This window comes from Phodopus roborovskii, unplaced genomic scaffold, assembly GCF_943737965.1.
Source record: "Phodopus roborovskii unplaced genomic scaffold, PHOROB, whole genome shotgun sequence".
In the NCBI taxonomy this organism is placed as follows: domain Eukaryota; kingdom Metazoa; phylum Chordata; class Mammalia; order Rodentia; family Cricetidae; genus Phodopus; species Phodopus roborovskii.
In genome coordinates, this window is record NW_026126480.1 from 48996723 (window position 1) to 49015918 (window position 19196).

A 19196-nucleotide genomic window follows, 5' to 3' on the forward strand; every position below is an offset into this window, starting at 1 on the left:
GGGATCTGGGTAACTTCTCTTTGTTACTTATAAGCTTTGTGCTGAGTGTGGCACCTGTGGAAGGGCTCAGGTCCCCTCCCTGGCTGGCTGCTAGTTTAGGGTTGGTACATTCAGTGGGGATGGTGGTTAAATGTGGTTACCATATGACTAGGAATTCCTTTGTGAGACATGTGTCTAAGTGCTAACAGAAGCCTGCATGTGAATATTCCTAGTGATGTTCTTTTTTTGAGACAGACAGGGTCTCACTGTGTAGCTTTGAGTGGCCCTATGGGATGTTAATTTATTAAATGTTTGTTTGTTTGGTTTGATTTGGTTTGGTTTTTCAAGACAGGGTTTCTCTGTTTTCAAGACAGCTCTGGCTGTCCTGGAACTTGCTCTGTAGCCAAGCTGGCCTCGAACTCACAGAATCTACCTCTGTTTCCTGAGTTCCTGAGTGCTGGGATTAAAAGTGTTAAAAGTGTACACCACCATTGCCTGGCAAGTTTTTTTTTTAAGATTTATTTATGTTTATCTTATGTATATGGGTGTTCTTGTTCTCTCTCTCTCTCTCTCTCTCTCTCTCTCTCTCTCTCTCTGTGTGTGTGTGTGTGTGTGTGTGTGTGTGTGTGTGTGTACCTCATATGTGCTGTGCCTGAGGAGGCCAGAAAAGGACATTGAATCTCCTGGAATTGGAGTTGCACAGACAGTTGTGAACCACACATGGGTGTTGTGAGTGTAACCTAAGTCCTCTGCAAGAATAAGTGCTCTTAACTGCTTAACAATCCCTCTAGCCTCATAAGGTTTTTTTTTTTAAATTAATTTTTCTTATTTTACATACCGATTCCAGTTCCCTTTCCCTCCCATCCTCCCATGGCCCCCAACCCCCCCATCCCATTCCCCACCCACTCCACAGGGAGGGTAGGGGCTTCCAGGAGGAATCATCAAAATCTGTCAAGTCATTTGGAGTAGGGTCTAGGCCCTCCCTCCTGCCTCTAGGTTAAGGGGGTATCCCTCCATGGGGAATGTTCTCCCAAAGTCCTTTTGCGCACCAGGAATATATCCTGGTTCCACTGTCAGAGATCCCATAGACTACCCAGGCCTTCTAACTGAGACCCACATTCAGGGGGTCTGGGTCAGTCCAATGCTGGTTTCCCAGCTACCAGTCTGGGGGGTCCATTAGCTCCCCCTTGTTCAGGTTAGCTGACTCTGTGTTTCTGTAGCCTGGTCTTGACCCCTTTGCTTATCGCTCCTCCTTTTCTACAACTGGTTTCCAGGAGTTCAGCTCAGTGTTTAGCTATGGGTGTCTGCTTCTGTTTCCATCAGCTACTAGATGAAAGCTCTAGGATGGCATATAAGTTAGTCATCAATCTCATTGTCAGGGAAGAACATTTAAGATAGCCTTTCTGCTCTTGCTCAGATTGTTAGTTGGGGTCATCCTTGTAGGTCTCTGGACATTTCTCTAGTGTCAGTTTTCTCTTCAAACCTATAATGGCTCCCTATATTATGGTATCTCTTTTCTTGCTTTAGTCTATCTGTCCCCCGACTCAATCTTCCTTCTCCTTCATGTTCTCCTCTTCTCCCTTCTCTTTCTGCTAACTCCCTCTCCACTTACTGACCCCCCATATGTTCAGGAGATCTTGTCCCTTTCCCCTTCTGTGGGGGACCTTGTATGAATCTCTTAGGTTCCTCTCTGTATCCTAGCTTTTCTGGCGGTGTGAATTATAAGCTGGTGATCCTTTGCTCTATGTCTAAAATCCATATGAGTGAGTATATACCATGTTCCTCTTTTTGTGACCCTCAAAATTTTATGTCTATGACTGATTAGCCTGCATGTATATATGTGCACCCTGTGCATGCTTGATGCCCATGGAAGTCAGAAGAGTGTGTCAGAAGATGGTGTTAGTTACCCTAGAGCTGGTGTTAACGAATGGTTGTGAACTTCCATGTATGTAAGTGTGGCAACTGAACTTAGGTCCTCTGCAAGAACAGTGCTATTACCACTGAATCATCTCCAGTTCCCAGGATGTTATTCTTGATAGCCTAAAAGTAGAAAGAACCCAGAAAGCCACTAGGTTACAAAATATGGAGCACAGTGGTGCGTCACTTAATAAAAACGAAGTGCTGTGCTGACTGCTACTTGACAGCAGACTTGGATCACACATCCTGTGCTTTCCCACTTAGATGAAGGACTGAGAAGAGGCAAGCACATTAAGAGCTGGTTGAAGTTGCCAGGGTTGGGGTAGGGGCTGGTGAATAACTGCTAATGGTTATGGGTTTCTTTTGGGGAGATAAAGAACAGATAGATCTGAGTGTGTTGGAAGCCAGTGACGTACGTTTTATGTGAGTGAATGGTGTGGTTTGTGAATCATATCCCAAAAATCTGCTGAAAAAGATGGGCCTGCTAGTGTGTCAAGGCCACATGGGTTTATCTTCTGGGGCTTACCAGCAGAATGATTTTTAATGCTCTGTGAATTAGTCCTTCCTTCCTTCCTTCCTTCCTTCCTTCCTTCCTTCCTTCCTTCCTTCCTTCCCTCCCTCCCTCCCTCCCTCCCTCCCTCCCTCCCTCCCTCCTGTTGGGTTTGTTGGTGTGGATTTTGATTAGAGACCCTCCCTCCCAAGTACATTAAGACAGACCACAGCGGCATAGCCATGTCAAGCCTGTGGCCACTCACCGTCTTCTGCCCATTATCTGAAGTTGAGTTCTTCAGAGCATTCTGATTGCTGGGAAGATCTGAGGTGGGGAAATCCAGCAGCCTGAGTCTTTCAGCTTGTGGATAGGTTGTGAGTGACTATCGTGGTGAAGACTTTCAGTGCTTATTAAGAGTCTTATCTTCATTAAGGTGGACAGTCTTGTCTTTGCATACATTTGACCAAAACTCTTCTCTTTAGATAGAGTTTTGTTGTACATGTCAAGGTTTTGATATTTCTCTTGTCTGTCTGTCTCTTTCTGTAAGGTTGTACTTCAATGTTCAGGCTGGCCACGAACTTGTGAACCTCCTGCTTTATCGTCTTGAATGCTAGGATTAGAGGTTTCTGCCAAAATGCCTAGCCTAGGCAGGTATTTTGTAATTCAGGCCATTCCCTATCAGTCCCATCAGGGATGAGTTTGGTCAGAGAAGAAATGATTAACTAGCCCGTTGCTGAGGCTGAGCTTTCTTCCAGGTGCTTAATTCCAGCCTGTCCCTGTTCTGTGCATTCTTTGAGACTCACTGAGGTAAATCACAGTTTGTTCCTGGCCAGTGTCTGTAGCTAGTCTGGGTCACTTATTAGCCAGTGGTGCTCCGAAGTTCATGCTGAAATTGCTGCTGCATTTCCAAGAGTCAAGGGGGCTAAGACCAGAATCCCACAGCTCAGACTGTCTGGCAGACTTGTTGACACAGGCCTGTTAGTTACTCAGGCTGGTGGTTACCTTTTCAAAATGGATTTCTAAACTCAAAATAGGTCAGTAACCCCTATCTTTGCCTATATCTAATTTTAATTAGACTGGCTTGGAACTCCCTGTGTAGACCTGGCTGACTCGAATGATCTCAAATTCACAGAGATCTACCTGCCTCTGCCTCTTGAATAATGGGATTGAAGGCATTTACCACCACATCTGGGCCCAAGCTCCAGGAGAGTGCTTTTTTGTTTTTTTGTTTTTTGTTTTTTTTTTTTTTTTTTCTTTCTTTTTCTCCCTAGATCTGTTCTTAGCAAGATGAGGCCCTTTGCCTAAGGGTTGGAAGTGTGACATGAATGAGGAGCCTGGGCCAGGTTCAGTGGCACACTGATAATATATGATGTAGGTGCTTCCTGCAAAACATCTGAACATACGAGGGCAGGTCTGCTAGTATTCCCTGCACTCTAAATCCTGTGTATCTCTTCATCTGGTGGGACTTATCTTGTGGCATTTCCAGAGTTCAGCAATTGGTGACCCCTGTGTTCAATTGAGTGAAAGTAACACCTGTGGAGGCAGTGTTTATGGCCTGTGTCACTCATGCTACCTAATGCTCACAGAAACATTGGGTTCTATGATGCTGTCTTCTGTATCAGACCAGGCCTGGAGCCATCACAGAACTGGGAAACATGAGCCTACCTTGGGCAGCAGTACCAGAGTCTGGTTGTACTTGCTCAGCTCATGGTTACTCCTTATGTGGGAGGTTTTGAACTGCTCTCTTCTCTTTATCCCCTGCTGCTCCTCAGTCTGCCATGCTGGGAGATAGTAGGCAAAGGGCTGTAGTCCAGGAAAAGGAGAGATGGCCTGAGGGCATCTGATCCAGAAGAAGGTGAGATGGCCTCAGTTTCTAGTGGAAGAGGCAGTGGCACTGCAGCCAGACAGGGATGCTTGACAACAGGAGTTCTCTAGGGGCTTATTTCTTTGAGCTGCCCCAGGAGAGTGTTGGTGGCAAGTCGAAGTTCTTTAAAGGAATAGGGTTATTCCTTGTTCTCCGGAAGACTCGTTTTCTATAGAGGAAGCCAAAGTCAGATGGATTGAAGACCCAGTCCTCATGTCTGTCGTGGAGAGTGCCTTGAGCAGACTCAGGTGACTGCCAGGATGATTGGGCTAGAATGGCCAGGCCAGGGTCCCATAGGGAAGAGACAGGGTAGGTTAGAAACATAGGAAAGGTCAGGTCTTCAGAAGCAAGCCTGAGATCTGTGGGTGTATATTCATCTCCACTTGGGGTACTCTGTTCTCTGTTTCAGGACCAACCACATTGAGCTAGGGCTGCCCTCTTTTCAGGGCAGTACTGCTTCTGTGTTGTGGGTAGGAACCGCTGTGTGGGGAGACTTAAGTTTTCAGAGTGATCACTCTCCTGTATCTAGGTGTTGCTACCCAGGGTGAAGGCTGAGCTACTGCTACCTTCTCTGTCCTGTTGTGTTCTGGTGGGAAGTGTGTGTGACAGTTGCACATTGTTTACATTGTCTGGACACAGTGTTTCTGTACTGAACTTCCCTTTGCATATCCTATATGCCCTCCCCTTGATCACTCACCCATCCTGTACATTTAGACTATCCCCCAAACACTTATGCCCACTCTTGCAATCCCCTCCCCCACAGCTCATGCTTTTTTGCACATCTTCACGTGACTCTGGATGTCTGAGGTTCATGGCCTACAAAGAATTTAGGGTTACGAGTCTTTTTCTGTTTCACCAGCCAGCTCCCAAATAATGATACAGAGAGACTTCTTATTGATTATGAAAGCTTGGTCTTAGTTTAGGCTTGTTTCTAACTAGCTCTTATAACTTAATCTGTTTCTATAGTATGTGTTGCCATGTGGCTCGTGGCTTTTACCTCTCCTTCTGTATGTCCTACTTCCTTTATTATAAGAAAACGAGAGCCAGGTGTGGTGGTTGATGCCAAGGTGTGGGGATTGCCATGAGTTCCAGGCTAGTTTAGGCTACCACGTTCTTTGTCAGACCCTGGGGGGGTGTCAGACCCCTGTCTGGGGGGGGGGTGGGAGAGGGAAAAAAAAATCAAACAAACCAGAATATGAAATACTTTAGAAGTTAAAGCTATTTTAGTTAATGTAAAACACAAAAAGGTTTAAACAAATCTTTTCATTTTTAAGATTTCTTATTCATGCCCTAAATTTTAATTCTCTAGAGTAACTGAAGCCTCCCACACCCCTTTCTTCACTATCCAGCAGGTAAACTGCTTCTGGTAAAAAGTAGGTTCACAAGTGGGCTGCACCATTCCCTTGCCCCTTTGACTTCAAACATCTCTTTGCTGAAATGAAACTCTACAACACTGTTTTCCTCTGTAAATATTGTCTGTGATGCAGTTCATAGCCACAGCCCCGAAAGGAGGAGCTGCCTTAATGTCCATTTCCTTAGCCATTCCACTCACAGATGCTCCGATGTCACCATAGGAACTGTGCAGCTACAGCCCAAGGTTTTTTTGTGGGCTCAGGTGACAGCTGTGTGTTCAAGAGCCTCTTTCCTAAGGCTGGGCCTCTTGTTGGGGATACCTTGCTATCTCTTGAGAGCAGGATGTGGCAGAGCCTCATGCTCAGAGGAGATGTGGAGATGAGGCTTATGCTAGATGCTAGGGTTAGGGTGGCCTGGCTTTTTATTCTTAGCTCTTTTTCGTTTTCTTTTTCTGTTTATACTGTTAGCCCAGGCTAGCCTCCAACTCCTCAGCCTCCTGAAAACTGGGATTATAAATTTGAACTACTCTACCTGGATATAGACAGGATGAATGAAAACTTCAGAAAGAAGCTTCTCCTTACCTTGCCCCTGGCAGTTTATGAAGCACCAGAGCTAAACATACGCTGGCTGTGTCCACCCTGTTGGAGCCTTTAGCTGCTCAGGCATGGCAGATGGGAGCCTGGGTCCTAAGTGCTGCTCTATCAGGGTCTGTGACAGTGAAATGAGGATGTTGGGCTGTAGGCCTTGCTGCCCTTTGCTCCAGCTTCATAGAATCCTGTTTGCCTTTCCTGAATCTAGAGCTAGCTAGGGTAGAGCTAGACTCAGACATGTTCTCAGCTCGGCCATAGTGAGCTCTGTTCATGGGCAAGTATGCACAGGAGATAAGTGATGCTCAGGCCTGTCTTTTTGGGAGGAGATAATCTGGGCAGCAGCAGTGTGAAGCTGGGACCCACAAGGTGTGATGTGGGAAAGTCAGTGTTGGGGTTCTGACAGCCTTGGGCCTGGGTCAGCCTGTGTTGAACCAGTCTTGTGTTTCAGATGGGTTGTTCCTTCTGGAAGAGCAACTGTTAAATCAGGACTAGCTTGAGAGGGTCCTTTATTTTTATCTTTTTCTTTTCTTTTCTTTCTTTCTTTTTTTTTTTTTTTTTTTTTTTTTTTTTGAGACAGGGTTTCCCTGTGCAGTCCTGGCTGTCCTGGAACTCAGATGCCTCCTAAAGGCATTTGCCACCACTTGTCTTTTATTTATATTTTTTGTTATAGCTTCATACATGAATGCAGTGTATCTTGATCATGTCCACCCTCTTCAACTCCAGCACTTCCATTCTCACTGTCACGGAGAGGGTCTTTTTCTTTAAAACTTTGATTGATTTATGTCTTGTGTACAGGTGTTCTGCCAGCGCCTGTGTCTGTGCGAAGGAGGGCTTCAGATTCCTGGCTGTGAAATGCTGTGTTAGTGCTGGGGATCTAACCTAGTCTTCTGGGAGAGCAGACTCTTAACTGCTGAGCCACCTCTCCAGTGGCCCCCCCCCCCATTTTAAGATTTATTTTTATTTTATTTGTATGAGTGTTTGCTGTATGTATGCTGTGTATATGCACCATGTGTGTACAATGTTCTTCTCTGCCAGAATAAGGTATCAGATCTCTTGGAGCTGGAGTTTGAGGAGCTGTGAACTGCATGACATAGATCAGTTCTAGAACTGAACTTGAGTCCTCTGCAACAGCAGCAAATGCTTGTGACCATCTCTCCGCCCTGAATCTGTTTTATTTTTTATTTAAGCCATTTTAATTTTATTTAAAAAGAACCCTAAAATTCAAATTTATTTTTAAGTTGTACATAAAAACCACAAAAATCTTACAAAATAATTGGACACCATGTGTGGTATGGTGTGTGCATTGTCTGTAATGTTTATGCATAAAACTTTTACATTTTCTTTTCTTTTTTCTTTTCATACATTATACAATGCATTTTTCTACCATATCTGCTCTCATTTCCCTCCTCCAATTTCGTCTGTATTCACCTCCAACATACTTCCCTCTGAATTTCATGTTGTCTTCTGGTTTTGTTTTTGTCTGGTAATGTTGCTCATGGGCCATTTACTGTAACCTGTCAGTGGTCACTCATACTCTCAGAGAAGAAGGCTTCTCCCTCTTTTAGCAGCTCTCAGTTGTTGAGGTGATTTTATTTATTTATTTTTGAGACATGATTTCACTAATAGCCCAGGCTGGCTGTACCTCTGCTTCCTGAGTGCTGGGGTTAAAAGTTTGCTCCACCATGCCTAACAAAGCTATTTTTGAAGTTTTAATTTTATTTATTAGTATTGCATGTGGAGGCTGTCAGTTCTCACCTTCCACTTTTACCTGGGGTTCTGCAGATTAGACTCAGATTGCCAGGGTTGTGCAGCAAGTGCCCTGCCCACTGTGCTTGCTGCCTTCTGATTCCTTTAAACTGTTTTCCTTGTTGTTTCAAAAGTGATTTAAACATGGAGACTTGTTTTTGCATACAGCCTTCTTTAAGCTATGTGGTAAGATGTGTGGCTTGGTTAATTCCCCTGAGCTCTTTGGACTGTGATTTATGTGCCAGTCTGGATAAAGTTAAAAGCCAGCATTTCTGAAGGATGGGTGATATCCAGCAACAGAAATTACATGTGGTAGAAGTTTGACTGTCACAAAATAGCTGTCCTTTTATTTCTTCTAACTGCATTTCCCGTTGTGGACAGACTTGCTAGATTTTACAGGTTTGTGAGTTTCATGAGAGAAGACAGTTCTCCTGTAGGTTTAACTGTGGGGTTAAGCTGTTCGTTCATCTGAGATCATGGAAGTCAGCTTCTATGAGCTATAGCTGATGGCTTACTGGAGAAGCCCTCAGCGGGTGTTGTGGGTGCTTTCCAGCCTCAGAACTGTGGCGCACAGGTAGAAAGAATTGAACTAGTGGTGTGGTGCACCTATTGTGAGGTCTAGATGGGGGTTCCCACCTTGCTGTGACTATGCTAGGCCAGTCAACTAGGTTCTTGTGCTCTGCTGCTGGCCTTGAACCAGTGTACTTCATTCCTTGGTCTTGCCTCCTGTCTTCAAGTTACAAGGCTGAATGGAGACCCCAGGGTTTTGTGGTTGTGTCCCATGTAGTTGGACATTTATGTGGCTCACACCTCTTCCCTACCCCTGCGCCACTGAAAACCATGATTCTCTGTGTGGATCCTAGCAGGAATGAGTGCTTCTTTGAGGCAATGAAACAATGTATTTATATTCTTTTTTCTAGGTAAAAGTAAAGAAGCCGAAATAAAGAGGATAAACAAGGAACTGGCAAATATTAGATCAAAATTTAAAGGTAAGTGCTACTCTTTTGTACAACACAGTAAGGGCCTTGTGAAGATTGTTAATCTTCCTTGTCAACCTGATGAGATCTGGATTCCATCTGTGCGTGATATCTAAGTTTGGTTCATTGAAGAAGGAAGACACCCTAAATGTATGTAGTACTATTCCATGGGGGTCCTGGACTGAATTAGAAAAAAGTGAGCTGACTACATTCATCCAAGCCTCAGGAGTGTTCCCAGTCAACCATAGTGATCCCTGCTTATAATCAGGTGTGTTCAGACCTGTCCGTGGGTTCTTATTTTGTTTTCTGACTGGATGCAGTATGAGCAGTCACCTCAAGTTCCTGCTTCTGACATCTTCATCATGATGGGCATACCCTTGAACTGTGAACCAAAATCAAGTCTCCCTTAAATTGCTTTTGTTAGGTATTTCTGTTGCAATTATCAGAAAAGCAATAAATACAGAAACAATCTTATAACATGTGTTTTGTTTTGTTACAAGATTTCTCTGTGTAGCTCTAGCTGCTTTGGAACTTGCTCTGTAGATCAGGCTGACCTCAAACTCACAGAGGTCCACCTGCCTCTGCCTCCTGAGTGTATCACCACTACCAGTAAATCCAGCCATTGAAGGATCCAGGCAGTGAGAACAGCTTGTTTGGAATTGGATAGTTAGCCCCTTCCTAGCTTTGGTGTTTTCCTAGGGGTTGGAAATAACACTGACCTGGTGTCTTGTGTAGAAAGTACTGCATGTGTCTGCCCAGCTGAAAAATTATTTTATCCTGTGTGTATGGGTGTTTTTCCTGCGTGTGTGTTTGTACGCCATGTGTATGTCTGATGCTCACAGAGGCAAGAAGATGGCATCAGATCCCCTGGCACTGAAGTTACAGATAGTTGTAAGCTGCCATGTGGATGCTGGGAATTGAACCTGGGTCCCCTGGAAGAGTACTCTTAACTACTGAGCCGTCTCTCCAGCCCCAAATGTTGATAATTTTGTCAATTTTAAAGCCATAAAGACTTTGGGGTCTGAGAGATATGTAGTTCTGGCTGTCCTAGAACTCACTGGCTATGTAGACTAGGCTGGCCTTAAACTCAACAGTTATCTGTCTGTCTGTCCCTCCCAAGTGCTGGGATTAAAGGTGTGTGCTACCACACCTTGCACTAATGCCTCACAGTAAAAAGTAAATAGACATAGATGAAACTAAACTTTGGTAACATACTCTGTAGCCCAGACTTCCAAAATATTGCTGCAACATGCTATTGGCAGCAAAAATTACCAAGGTGTGCTCTTTTTTTTTCATGTAACTCTTTGACTCCATTTGTGTTTCTTTCACATTTGGAGCCCATCTCCATTTGGACCCTCTGAATCTCAGGTGTCTGGCTGTGTGGGTGGCTCGTGCGGGGTGGCTTGTGTCACCTGAATACCACAGGAGACCAGTCCTGCCACTGGAAGTTAGCTGGGGAGCAGACAGTGTTCCAAGACCTCCTGGGAGCATCAGAGTGCCATGAAAAAAGAAACATTCCCAGGCCACCCAGGAGGTAGCTATGACTTGAAGTCAGAACAGTACTGTACATGCCTTTACCCTTACTACCCTGAGAAGGAGAGTACAGACAGAGCTGTTTTGGTGGCCATGACCATTGGTTGGAATGATCTTGTTTTCCTTGTAAGAAATAAGCTTTTGGTTGTCAGCTGGGGGGAAGGCTATAGCTGGCATCTGGTAGGCAGAGGCTAGAGGCTTTGGACACTCATAGGACATAGCTCCTTCCTACCAAGAAATACCTGGCTCAGAATGTCAGGATCCCCTGTGTAGAGAAATAAAAGCCAAAGCCTGGAGCCCAAGAGATTGGAGACCTTCTATATCAAACCAAAATCATCCTAGAGCTTTGGGAACTTGTCCCACTGGCTCTGTTGGTGTGGCATTGTGTACAGCCTCACACTTAGACCTGGGTTGAGGTCCCTTTGGTAGGAAAGTGTTATCTTCCGACCTCAAATGCAATTGGTTTAGATACACTCTTTAGTGTGTGCTCAGAGAGAACAAGGGTGCTCAGAGAAACAAGATCCTGTGAGCTGGAGCCCACAGAGGCCCAGGAGATGGAATCATGAGGACTTTTAAGTCAGCTTCATGTTACAATGAACTAGGTTTACAGCATTTTAAAGGTTTAAGAGACAAACTCAGTAGGAAACTTACAAAGTGTCAGAAGTGAGAATAGACTTTGAAATAAGACCAGTTGCAGAACTTAAATGAAGATACAGTGGTGGCTGTGGTGATGGGTAATTTAAGAGCACTTTGGTGTTCTGGAAGGCTAGTCAGATGTAAAATGTAGCTCAGAGGAAGAAGAGGTGGTGGGTGGATAGATGGTGGGAAACACAGACTAGAGTTGATGCCTGGAAGGTTGCTTGGTGTCTTGGAGGAACAAGGTGGTTGGGGTGGGCAGATCTGATGGATGGGCCTTAGAAAACCAAGAATCAGTGGAACGAAAAGAAAAGAAGAAAAAAAAAAAGTTTCCCCGAGTATGGTAGTATACAATGTGTGAGTTCAGACAGATGCTTTGAGCAGCCAAGGGCAGAGGGCCTGTCTCCACAGCAGCTGTGCAAAGCTGGCAGCTTTTTGAGCAGGAACAGCAGGGAGCAGGAAGAAGGATGCTAAGTCCAGACATTGAGGAAGTCCATTCTTGGCTCAAAGAAAAGAGAATTAAAAAACAACCACAGGGAGTGGGGAGGAAGAGGAAAGGGGGGTGGAGAGAGAGAGAGGGAGGGAGGGAGAGAAAGGACAAGAGCCAGTGCGAGCTGGCATATACAAACACTTGTAAAACTCAGGAGCCTGAGGCAGGTGTTATAGTGAGACCTTGTCTCAAAAAACAAAATAAGGGCTAAAGAGATGACTTGGTGGTTAAGAGTCTTGTTCTTTCAGAGGACCTGGGTTTAATTTGATTCCCAGCGCCCACAGGGTTGCTTACAACCATCTAATTCCAGTTTCAGAGGATCCAATATCCTCTTCTGGGATTGCATGCACATGATGAAGCATGTAGGCAAAATACCTGTACTCATGAAACAAAACAAGCCAAATTATAAGTCTAGGCATGGAGGCATAGGCAGGTGGATCTCTGTGAGTTTAAGGATAGCCTGGTCTACATGACAGCAAGTTCCAGGCCAGTCAGTAACACATAGTGAGACCCTGTCTCAAAAAACCAACTCTTTCAAAACAACAACAACAACAACAATAATAATAATAATAATAAACTTAAAAATATTTTAAAGACAAAGTGGAAGAGTTTCTTAACAGCAGGCTTCTCTGATAGAGGAACTTTTATAGATTCATGATTCCAGGTAGAAGGTCAGTTATACAGAAAGGAATGATAAAGCAGAGGATGCAGGGTAAATTTTAAATGGTGATTATGTGTGGTAATGCTGTCTTGTGGAGTTTAAAGTCTATGTAGAAATCAATTCCTTGATAGCAAGCAGATAAAACATGAGCAGTGAACATTGGAGCATTGAATCTGTTTATCTTTATGGCACTCTAAACTTACTGAATGATTAATGCTGAGTTCTACAAAAGGGTATTACTTTAATTAAGACTTAGAAGGACCAGGCTGCCCAGAAAGTGTGATGTCATGAAGGTTAACTTTGAACTTCTGATTCTCCTACCTCTACCACCCTAGTTCTGAGATTATAAGGTGTTTGCTACCACATCTGGTTTCTGTGGTAAATCAAGTGATGGGGATCAAACCCAGGTCTTCCTGCATGTTGGGCAAACATTCTATCAATGATCTGTGTTTCCAGCCCTTTTAGTTTACACTTGGCCACCTCAAAATAGTTTTAAAATTGAATTGGTTAGATAGACATACAATATTTAATTTTTTAATGAGACATTGTCTCATCTAGTCTAAAATAGCCTCAAACTTTGCTATGCAGCCAAGACTGGCCTTGAACTTTAGATCCTCTTACATTTTGCCAGGTACTGGAATTAGAGGTGTGTGCCACTATACCACAGGAAAATTGCTATAAGTTCAAGGCCATCCTGGGCTACATAGTGAGTTCCAGGTCAGCCTGGGGTATAGAATGAGGCTTCGTCTCATTCATTATTCCTCAAAAAGTTGCACATGTGAAGCCTTCACTAACAGGCAGAAAGAAATACCAAACCTGTATATTTGTTTGAAACCACATCTGTACATGAGCAAGCCAGGGATTCACAGCTGTAGAAGCCTGACAGTGAGTTATAGGAATTGTGAAATCAGTAAAGCATCATTATGCAAGTAAGTACTTCTTGTTGTAGCCTCCCACTGTTCAGAACTACAAATACTGTTCCCTATTGTAATCAAAAAAGGAGTGAGGAAATTTGAAGAGTTAGGATGGCCCAGAACCCAAAGAGATCCATCTGCCTCTGCCGTTCTGACTACTGTGATTATAGGTGAGCACCACCATGTCTGGCTGGGATTTTCTTTCCTCTCTCCCCACCCCGCCAAGATAAGGTTTCTCTGTGTAGTCCTAACTGTCCAGGAACTCGCTCTGTAGAACAGAAATCTGCCTGTCTCTGCCTCCCTGGGATTAAAGGCATGCACCACCATCTCCCAGCTAGTTTAAAAAGTGTCTTAATTTTTTTTTTAATTTTTATTTTATGTGCATTGGTGTGAAAGTGTCAGATCCCCTGGAACTGGAGTTACAGACAGTTGTGAGATGCCATTTGGGTGCTGAGAATTGAACCCAGGTCCTCCGGAAGAGCAGCCAGTGCTCTTAACCACTGAGTCATCTCTCCAGCTCCAAGGTTCTTAAATTTTTAAAATTTGTTTCTATTTTGTGTGTGTGCACGTATGGAGGTCAGGGACAGCTTTGGAAGGGAGTGTGTTCTCTTCACTTATCATGTGAGTCCTAGGAATGGAACTTAGGATATCAGGCATGGCAGCCTTTGCCCACTGAGCCATTTTACTGAGCTGGGCTTGGAATTTTCTTACATTAATAGTGAGGTACTTTAAAGATTACCATTTTAAACTGGGTGGTGGTGGTGGTGGTGGTGCACGCCTTTAATCCCAGCGTTTAGGAGGCAGAGGCAGAGGCAGAGGCAGATGGCTCTCTGTGAGTTCAAGGCCAGTCTGATCTGTGGAGAGAGTTTCAGGGCAGCTAGGGCTACACAGAGAAACCTTGTCTCGAAAAACAACAACAACCGAAAAGATTTTGTTTTCTAATATAGAGTATGAAGCATCTGGTAGGTGAAGATTGTCTCTTAGCAGTAATAATGGATGGGTATAGGCTTTGACCTTATGAGCTGCATATTCTAAGGCTATGATACATGTAAAAGTCTGTGATTAGAATGCAGCTTGTGCAGTGGTATTTATCCATGGGTTCAAGGTTACCACCACACACAGGATGTGGGTAGTTTGAGGATGGGGATTTGGTTCTATAGCTCACATAAAGTCTCGGATATGATTCTTTAACACCACATAAAATCACTCATGGTGGTGTTCAGCTATAACCCTAGCACTCAAAAAGTAAAGTCAGGAAGATCAGAATTTCAAGGTTATCCTCTGTTACATAGTGATTTTGAGACTCGTCTGAGTTTAAAAAAAAAAAAAGTTAGCAGTTTGTGTACCTGTGCATGCTCAGAGGTCAGAAGAGGGTGTTGAATCCTTCAGAGGTAGAGCTACCGGTGTTTTTGGAACACTCAGTTTGTTACATGGATGCTAGAATCTGAGTGCCATTCCTCATGAGTTCCCTGTAAGCACCCACCACAGCTGAACCATCTTTCCAGCCTGCTCATGGTAGGTTTAACAGAATTGGATGATTGCTCTATTTAATTGGGCATCAGAGCTACAATGTATTTAGTCTATTAAAGAAACAGACAGGATGACTTTGACTTTCACAAGCCTTCCCAGACTCTGGAGGTTTTCTGTTATTTTACCACACTAGATTGAAAAATTTCCTTAACTTTTATTTTTGGTTTTGCAGAAGAGTCTATGAATACATATTTTTTTCATTGCTTTGCTAGATTTTGACCAATTTCTTTTTAAATTTTGACCAATTTAAAAAGACATCCTCAGTGTCTTTTTAAAAAGTTTTAATTTTAACTGGGTGGTGGTGGTGCATGCCTTTAATTTCAGCATGCAGGAAGCAGAGGCAGGTGGTTCTCTGAGTTTGAGGCCAGCCTGGACTACAGAGTGAGTTACAGGACAGTCAGGGTGACACAGAGAAACCTGTCTTGAAAAACAAAATGAAGTTTTAAGTTTTATTATTTTAAATTATGTGTATACGTGTGTTTGTATGTGGGTATACACATATGTACAGGTACCTGCAGGGGCTTGAGGTACCGGATCATCTGGAGCTGGAGATATAGGTGGTGGTTGTGAACTGCCTGATGTGATGCTGGGAATGAACTTTGGTGCTGTGGGAGGGAGAGCAGTGCATGCTCTCTTAACCCCTTAGCCATCTTCCAGTCCCACCCTCAGTGTCTTTAGCTCAGTTTGCTCTCTCAGATCCTATACTGTGATAGAATAAATGGAAGCAAGGTTCATTTGTGTTTCATGTGCAAATCTCTCATTGATGTAAACTCTTCTGTTCACTGTGTGCTATAATGTCTGAGGACAGGCTGCCACAGTCAGTTATCTCCATCCACTATGTGGTACCCAGGGCTTGAGCTCAGGTCACCAGGCTTGCATTGGATGCTTTTACCTGATGACATTTGACTGTTCCCAGTCTTGCTATGTGCAGGCTGGCCTTGTACTTATATAGATGAGGCTGGCCTTGAATTTCTTGATCCTCCTGCTTCCACTCCTGAGTTCTGGGATAATAATCAGGTAGTCATGTGCTACCGTGCTCAGCTTCCTAATTTATAGTCTTTTGGGATATACCTTGAAACAGAATTTATTAGCTAGGTGGTGGAGGTGCACACCTTTAATCCCAGCACTTGGGAGGCAGAGGCAGACAGATCTCAGGGAGTTTGAGGCCAGCCTGGTCTATAGAGCAAGTTCCAGGACAGAGAAACCCCGTCTTGAAGAAAAATCCAAAGAAACAAAACAAAACAAAAAAGAAAGGAATGGAATTTATTAGTTTATTTTTGATAATGGGGTTAAAACCCAGATGAGCCACATCTGTAACCCAATAATTTTTTTATCCTTGTCTATCCATCTGTCCATTCATCTACTCATCCACTTATTTTTGGTTTCTCTGTGAAACAGTTCTGCCTGTCCTGGAAAGACCAGGCTGGCTTTGAACTCATAGAAATCCACCGCTTTTGCCTACTGAGGGCTGGGATTAAAGGCATATGCCACTGCAACCACCACCACACGGCTCTTTTAACATTTCGAATAATAACTTTATTATTGTTATTTTTGAGACAGTCTCACTGCGTAGTTCTGACTGGGCCAGAACCCACTATGTATACTAGGCTGGCTTCAACTTTGCAGAGATCTGTTTCTCTCTGCTTCCCTGCTACTACTCATGCCACATACACATAGCACTGACGATAGCAGTGAGCTAAGTAGAAGGTACAGCCAGCTAGATAGGGCCTCACAGTGTTTGAATTTGAAATTATATTCTGCTGCTAGAAAGGAAGAATGGTTTCCCGGGAGCTCCACGGGTCATTTTGAGTTGGTTTTCATCCAGTGTGTAGGTGTTTGTTCTGGACATTTCTGTGAGGCCAGCAGTGCTCTGACCTTTGTCACCCTGCACTGCTCAGCCCTTACCAAGCAGAAGGGCAGTGTTGCTGTGATGGTCTTGACCAGCCACATACCTTTAGCCCTACATACCTAATACTGACTCAATGTCACTGGAAGGCTCAGCCCAGTGGGAAGAGGATATGCCATAGCTCCTGCTTACTGCTACAGATGAAGTAAGCAGCAGTATTGATGGCTCTTGGCTCCATGTGGAGCTTTGTGGTATAGTAGGTCTCTGTTGAGCCTGCTTTGCTGTGATCAGGAGGGAGTTCAGCCATGCCACATGTTCCTGGACTGTGTATGTGTGTGTTTTTATGACTAGGTGATTTGCCCCATAATTGTTGTGAAATGGAAGATAATTTATAGTGAGTGTATCTACCTAAGGCAATAAGCCTGTTTAAAGGATTAGCTTGATGGCTTATGCAGGGCTTGCAGATCTATCCCTTCGGGGCTTTTGGGGCCAAGACAGGTTGAAAGAGGTCAAGGCACTAGCAGACCTTCTTGGGTACAGAGCACTAACTGCCAGTTAGTGTGGATCCTGGTGTGCACCTGATTACCATGTGAGATTGCTCCTCCTCCTGTGTCTGTGGCTGCATGTCTGGCTGGGCGACTGTGCCCTCTTTGAGGCCTTTACAGCAGTCTGTCTGTTAATTTGCTATAAAGTTTTCTGCCTTCCTCACCTTGTTCACCAGATAACCCTTTTCTTTACCATTTCTGTAGGTGACAAGGCTCTTGATGGCTACAGTAAAAAGAAGTATGTCTGCAAGTTGCTCTTCATCTTTCTCCTTGGTCATGACATTGACTTTGGACACATGGAAGCTGTGAATCTTCTGAGCTCAAACAGATACACAGAAAAGCAGATTGTGAGTATGTTGAGGGGCAAGGCCATGTGCCCTGTGTGCAGTTGGCAGACTCTCCTACCACTCTGTCCCATGTTGGGCACTAGCTATTTGTGCTTCTGGCCTGTGTTACTGCCTGGTGCTGGTACCTAGCAGCCATGTTCATTACAACTTAGTTCTTGGCTTTTTGGGAGCAGTGGTGCCAGGGATGGACTTTGATGGGGTGGCCTCCTTCCCCTGCAGTTCTCTGTTGGCTTAGACTGGTAGATTCTCTGTGCTCACACTCCATGTCTGCTGCCCACAGCCCTCATTGCCTTCTTTTCACAGGACCTTGGTAGTGAACACGGTGCCAACAGTGACTTTACTCCAGGCCTTTTGCATGACTGTGAAATAGATCTGTGCCCACAGGGGCAAGAAATAAAGCCACAGATGGTGCTGTCCCTTCCCTTTCCTCCTCTGCACCAGAATATGAGGGTCCCTGCTATGCAGGCTGCTAACAGTTGCTTAGGCTTGGTGTTTTAGCTCTGCATTCTTTTGTAGTAAGGTGGCTATTTGTGTTTCAATTAACAGCTTTCTTTTTTTGGTTAAAAATTTAACTTACAGAAATTTTAAAAAAGTAAGCCAAATGCCTTAACATTTTCGTTAAGAAAATAAGACTTCTGTGTTTTCAGGCTTCTCACCTTGTGACAGACAAGTGATATGAGACTGGGTTTGAACAGGTAGTGAGGTAACAATGGGGATAAACTTGAGAGAGGAGTGGACAGATATGCATATTTATTACTGACTGGTGCCAGGCTTGGTTCTTGCACTGACAGCCCCCTCCCATCCTGACCTGAGGATGATGTGGCTTCTGAACACAGATGTGTGAGCTACTGAGAAGGACATGAGGCTTGGGGAAGGACTGAGTGGTCTGGTTTCCTTGTGCCTCTGACTATGCACATATTTTAGTGGGAGTGCTGCATCAGGGCTGGATGGTAGCAAAAGTGTTGTTCACTTGTAGTACATTGTCCGAATGTGTACTATCTCCAGAGACAAGTCTCTGTGGCACCTACTGATGGTGCTTTAGGCTTTCTAGGCTTACTTATCTGGGCATTGTGTGTTAGGCATCTTGTCATAAGCTTTTTGTCCCTGCCTTCTGGGAATACAGGGCTACCTTTTCATCTCTGTATTGGTGAACTCGAACAGTGAACTGATCCGCTTGATTAACAATGCCATCAAGAACGACCTGGCCAGCCGCAACCCCACATTTATGGGCCTGGCCCTGCACTGCATTGCCAATGTGGGTAGTCGTGAGATGGCAGAGGCCTTCGCTGGAGAGATCCCCAAGATCCTCGTGGCAGGGTATGTATCTGGGTACTGTTGACAGCATTTTCTCCTAAACACACTCCACTATGTGCAGTGTGGGATGTCATGAAGCCCTAGTATAGAGCTGAGAGGCACTATCAGATTCTTTCCCTGAGATCACCATGACTTACAGCAGATCACTGAAGAAAGCCCTTCTTAGCTTGCCAGCCTAGAAAGGACTCTAGCTTTGTATGGACTACAGGGAGAAAGAAACAGAGTTGTTTGGCATAGCCCTGAGTCTGGTCCCTTCCCAGAAGCATTGGGGCAAAGGCCAAACCCTTGTATCTTGAGAATTCTGCATCATCTCTCCCCTCAGTTCACTTGGAGAGTTGTCAAATGGTGCCAAGGGGCTGCTCTGGAAGAGTTTGAAGCAGCTCTGGGCTGTTTTGGCTTCGGGATTGGCAGAGGCAAGGCTAGCTTCTGCCTGGTCATGTGCTTTATGCTGTTGCCTAGGCAAT

The 19196-nt window shown here is 44.4% G+C and overlaps 1 protein-coding gene across 2 annotated transcripts in view; it reads left to right on the plus strand.

The window, feature by feature from the left end:
• The window catches only part of Ap2a2 (adaptor related protein complex 2 subunit alpha 2), a 64914-nt gene that overhangs the window by 15814 nt on the left and 29904 nt on the right, over nucleotides 1–19196 (plus strand). For both annotated transcript variants that reach the window (XM_051193395.1, XM_051193396.1), the window contains exons 2-4: nucleotides 8860–8928; nucleotides 17276–17418; nucleotides 18542–18735. In XM_051193395.1, the coding sequence (XP_051049352.1) occupies nucleotides 8860–8928; nucleotides 17276–17418; nucleotides 18542–18735 (406 nt within the window). The remainder of the gene's footprint in view (nucleotides 1–8859; nucleotides 8929–17275; nucleotides 17419–18541; nucleotides 18736–19196) is intronic.